This window comes from Nannospalax galili, unplaced genomic scaffold (assembly GCF_000622305.1).
Source record: "Nannospalax galili isolate Female #2095 unplaced genomic scaffold, S.galili_v1.0 scaffold471, whole genome shotgun sequence".
Taxonomy (NCBI): domain Eukaryota; kingdom Metazoa; phylum Chordata; class Mammalia; order Rodentia; family Spalacidae; genus Nannospalax; species Nannospalax galili.
This window is the reverse complement of record NW_008330333.1, coordinates 2,465,521-2,470,732: the sequence shown is the minus strand read 5'-3', so window position 1 is coordinate 2,470,732 and position 5,212 is coordinate 2,465,521. Positions and strand designations below refer to the sequence as shown.

Here is a 5,212-nt window from a genome sequence, read left to right as displayed (position 1 = left end):
ATTCCTGCTCAGCTTTCTGAAGGAACTGCTCAGATGCCTCTCTCCTGCTGGCAGAAGTGGCCTGGCCCCATCAGCATCTGGAGGAGGGCCTCAGGTGGACCCCGTGAAGGGGCAAGTTGCAGACCTAGCTCAACCTGAATACTCAGCCCTAGAGGGTGGTCAGGCCCAGGGACCCCCATGTGCAGCTGTCCAGGGCTGTGCTAGAAATGATTCTGGGAATGAAATAATGTACAGCCAAGGCTTGAGGGCCTGACAAGAGCTGAGGCACCCAGAGACAACATACAGCACTGTTCTCAGGGCTGGGTGAAGAGAACCAAAGAGCACGAATCCTACAGAGGAGGCTCAGGGTTTTGGGCCATGGGTCAAGCCAAGGCCAGAACTCTGGTCTGGACTTTTTAAGAAATGGGAGGAGGGGCTGGAGAGATGGCTCAGTGGTGAAGAACAGTGGTTGTTCTTGCAGAAGTCCCGGGTTTGAATCCCAGCACCCACATGGCAGCTAACGATTGTCCTTAACTCTAGTTCCAAGGGATCCAACATCCTTTTCTGTCTTCGTGGGCATTGCACAACATGGGTGCACTTACCTGTACATAGGCAATACATGCATACACATAAAATAAAAATAATAAAATACTAAAATTAAAAAAGATTTACTTATGTGTTAGCGTTTTGCCTACAAGTATATATGTGTACCACGTTCGTGCCTGGTACTGGCAAAAGCCAGAAGAGGGCCATTGGATCCCCTGGAACTGAAGTTACAGACAGTTGTGAGCTGCCATGTGAGTGCTGGGAACAGAACCAAGATCCTCTGTAAGAGCAGTAAGTTCTCCAGCTCCCTCCCCCAGCCTCAGGGTTTTGTGTTTGTTTTTGTTTGTTTTTGTGACAGGAACTTATTATGTAACTCTGGCTGGCCTGGAGCTCAAGAGATCCATCTGCCTGTGCCCCCCTTGAGTTCCCAGTATTGGGATTAAAGGCATGAACCTCCAGGCTGGCTTCAGCCTACCTTCTTAACATCTGCTATTTGGCAGCAATCATGGGCCTTATCAGAAAAAGTAGATCATTGCTTCCAAGGCTATGTGATAGACAGAATTTCTGTGTGAGGTGAGGTCTCCTGATGGGTGTTTTAGGCCAAGGAACACTCTGGAACCAGTCATATAGAAACTGAATTTTATCTCAGAGCCTCCTCTCCTACTTGGCAATGGCATTAAGCTAGGAAGGCAGAAGTCAGCCAAGATCACTGGTCTGTAAGCATCCTGTTAGCTCCTGTCACCTGCCATACAGCACACTGGCTGCAGTTCCATGTCTGCCTTTGACCACAGAAGAGTCTTCTTGAGCCATGCTTTCTGGTGTGAAATCTAGAGCTTTATGAAATCCCAGCTCCTGGTGAAATGCAAGCCTAGTCTGTTCATTCATTTCTCTAATGGCCATAATCACATCCCACCTGTTAGGGAAGGGAAGGGCCTTGAAGCCAAAAAAGCCCATTTCTGGAGTCTGGATTCCTAATGCTGGTCAGCTTGCTGTCACCTCTTCAGACCCTGGGATCCTGTGGAATACTATGTTGAATAGGGTTTCAGATCCCTGTTCCCCGGCCCCTTTTCTTAGTACCAGCCAGTCACTAAACCCCTTGAGTTTAGAGGATTAAATGGCACAGGCACTAGAATGTATTTGGCTCATCGCCTGACACAGGCTTAGTCACTATTTGTTGACTGAGGAAATTAGCTATAGGAAAGTACAAAGAAGAAAGGGCTAATCGCTTGGCTGTGCCATGTGAGCAGTACTAGCCCACAGTAGCAATTCTTCAAGGGTCCTCTGCACATGCATACCTGTTTACATTATTTCATGGACATGAGATTAGGTTATAGGCATGTTATCTGTGTATCATCTCTTTCACAATAAAATGTCTATGTTTCATCCCTCCTCTTGGTCTTTTTCTGGCCAGCCTACAATATGGGCTGCTCCCAGAATGTATCTTAGATTTTTCTACTCCAGTTATGGCTCACCATCATGGTTCTACCTGTCCCTGAGGAGCCCAGGAGAAATACCATCTTCCTCCAGAAATTCCATCTCATTCCTGAGTATTCCCACTGTGGACTCCATGCTGTTGGTATCAAGTCCTAGTGAGGTTCCCTGGGGCCTCCATGTGGTTTTGATTCATATATTATCAGTATCTAAGTAGTCTTGCCCTGCTGGAGTTGATTTCCTTGCCAGGCCAGTAGCTGTGTGACCTGCTCTGAGAGCAGGGATTGAGTTCTGTGTATCTTTGTATGCCAAGGCTGAGTGGAGTGTTTGATTGGATACCTGAACCCAATAGCTTAACTGGTGACCTAGCCATACTCTCACAATTGCTGGGTCCTTCCCTACTGTGTTTATCTAAGTACCCTTGTGGGCTCTTAGCTCTTGAGTGTTAGACCTGGAGCTCTTGTTTTTCGCTAGGCTGGCAGCTAGCAAGCCCCAGCAATCCTTTTATATCCACCCCGAAGTGTTAGGGCTACAGGTTTGTGCAGGACAGGACCATGCCTAACTTGTTATGTAGGTAGTGGTATCTGAACTTTGCTCTTGATAGTTACAGGAACAAGCACTCTTTCCTGCAAAGTCATTGCCTTAGCCTGTTGGTTTGGGGTTTTTTTTGGTGATGGGGTTTCACTGTGAAACCCAGGCTTGCCTCAAACTCATCATCCTGCCCTGGGTTCTGGTCTGAGACTGCCCTGTTTTGGCTCCCAGACCATAGTTTCTTCCTAAAATCAGTGCCCTGAAACCCTCTGTTCCTGTCTTTAAGGGCCCAGGGGAACTAGTCTGCCTTTGACTACTCCAGTGGGTATTGGAAGTCACCAAAAGCAAGGGAGTTTAGAGGAGGTGGCCCTTGGACCCCCACTTAGCAGCCATCTCCAAGGTGCCTCCTTTGCCCACAGGCCAAGTACCTGGCCCAGATCATCGTGATGGGTGTGCAGGTGGTGGGCAGGGCATTCGCTCGGGCCCTGCGGCAGGAGTTTGCAGGTAAGCCTCTGCCTGTCTCGTGTGCTGGGAGCTCCTGCTCAGGTCAGATTTTTTTTCCCACAGATTGTGAATGACGGAGTCTCTGTGGGTTAGGGTTCTGCAGCTTGAGTGGCCTGGACTTCTTTCCCATTTTAGGAGACAGTGCCAGACTTTGGGACCTTCTCATATATTGGAGAGGTTTATCTCCTGTCAGGCCTGGTAAATGAGCATCCAGGGCAGGCTTGAACAAACCAGCACTTTGTGCCTCCTGCTTTTGCAAATGAAGTCTTATTAGAACATAGTTTCATCCTCTGGCTAGTTTGAAGGAAAGCTGAGTAATTCCAACACAAGACTAATTGGCTACAATGTCAAAAAGTTTATTATCTAGCAGTTTAAGAGAAAGTTTGCTGGCTCTTGATTTTGCAGTCACTAGAGGCAGTCTGCTGTGTTAGGCTGGGCCAGGTGTGGAAGCTGACTACAGCAGTTGTTCCTCTGCAGCCTGTAGCTTCACCCTGGTGCCCAAAGTAGCTTAAACCGCCCCAATTTGCTATACCCCTGGGACAGGGAGAGAGGAAAAAAAGGTCAAAGTCATCCAGTGATCTAGATTGGGTTGACCAGGATCCCAGTTTGACCCTGCCCTTATCCTTCAGTGAGGTGTGTCTGCCCCCTTCCCCTCCCCTCCAAAAAGCTACTCCAGACAACTGTGTCTCTTTTTTGCCTTTGGAAAGGCCTAGTTGGGGGCTCTGGGCTGAGCAATAACTCATGTGTCCCACAGCTAGCCGGGCAGCTGCTGATGCTAGGGGACGTGCTGGGCACCAGTCTGCAGCTGCATCCAACCTCTCTGGCCTCAGCCTCCAGGAGGCCCAACAGATTCTCAACATCTCCAAGCTAAACCCTGAGGAGGTCCAGAAGGTAAGGCCCCAGACTGACTCTGGAAGTTGGGGGTGGAAGTGGCCAGGCAGAAAGAGGCAGGTGTGGAGCGTCTGACCACAGCAAGTGGGAGTTTAAGGAGCCTTGGGTAGCACTACTGCAGATACATGCAGCTGAGCCATACCTACCTCCATGGCCACATGTCCGTTTCTAACACTCAGTGGTCACAGCAGCTTCCTGAATGGTGTATGGGTCAGAGGTCAAGTCCTTCAGTCTCCCCTATAGTCTTGCCCAGAGACTGTAGACCCACTCACTGTCTCTTCTCCCTACAGAACTATGAGCACCTATTTAAGGTGAATGATAAATCCGTGGGTGGTTCCTTCTACTTACAATCAAAGGTGAGTGCTTTTTGACTCTGAGGAAAGTAAGCCACAGACTTTCCCTCCCTCCTACCCTAGGATGCTATTAAAAGAGTTGTTTGAATCCTGCCTACCCACTATCCTTTAGTGAGGTGGCTGGTGTCTGGGACAGAAAGAGAAAAGGCCCTCCCCTCCATCCGGTACAGGGCAAATCTTCCACCAGGGCTGATCTTCCACCTCCTCCCAGGTTGTCCGTGCGAAGGAGCGCCTAGATGAGGAACTCCGGATACAAGCCCAGGAGGACACACAGAAAGGGCAGATGCCCAAAACGTGACTACTCAGCTCTCTCCACTCCACCCACTGCCTCATAATTTATAGCTTGGTAATAAATGTCTTTTCCACCTTTCTCCTGTGCATGCAGCCCTATTGAAGAAGGTTGTCTCGCCGTCCTCCCTTTGTGGGCTGTGTGGGGGTCAGGAAGCAGCAGCCTTTGACAGCCTGATGGGGGGGTATTGGTGAACGGCCCCATGCCTGCTTGAGAGTAAACCAGGCTACAGCCGGTTGTAGCCATTCCTGTTTGTTCCCGTGCATCCTGCCACACAGAATTCTGAGGAAGCCCACAGGGCTGCCCATGCCTTCCCTCAGGGTAAAGGATCCTTGGACTGAGAACTCCTGGCTGTGTTTGGATACTGCTTTCAGCAAACTGCAGAAATGTTCCAGTGTGTACCTGAGGAGAAGCTTTGGCTAGCTTCTCACTTGGTCCAAGTTGTCATCAGTCTCAGCAGGCATAGCAGATCCTTAACCTTCAGAATATCCTTACCTCCTTATCCACCCTCCCAGTTTTCCCTTTCCAGTCTTAACTGGGTGGGCCTTCTGATCTTAGCCTCAGATTAAGGGTGGCCTCTGCAGGTTGAGAGAGCCCTAGGCCAGGCCTTCAGGTACTCTAGTTGGGGTGCCCACAGCAAGGCAAAGGGCAAATTGCCCAGCTCCTGGCATATTCACTACACAGAAAC

The 5,212-nt window shown here is 49.6% G+C and overlaps 1 protein-coding gene across 4 annotated transcripts in view; it reads left to right on the top strand.

Annotated features, from left to right (window-relative positions):
- The window catches only part of LOC103744511 (mitochondrial import inner membrane translocase subunit TIM16), a 70,411-nt gene extending 65,805 nt beyond the window's left edge, over window positions 1–4,606 (top strand). For 3 of the 4 annotated variants that reach the window (XM_029570191.1, XM_017801546.2, XM_029570207.1), the window contains 4 exons: window positions 2,907–2,991; window positions 3,746–3,882; window positions 4,173–4,238; window positions 4,447–4,606. In XM_029570191.1, coding sequence (XP_029426051.1) covers window positions 2,907–2,991; window positions 3,746–3,882; window positions 4,173–4,238; window positions 4,447–4,533 — 375 coding nt within the window. In that variant the 3' untranslated portion in view covers window positions 4,534–4,606. Of the gene's footprint in view, window positions 1–2,906; window positions 2,992–3,745; window positions 3,883–4,172; window positions 4,239–4,405 lie in introns of all 4 variants that reach the window. The other variant, XM_029570196.1, reaches the window with a different exon arrangement.
- Window positions 4,607–5,212: the final 606 nt, after the last annotated feature.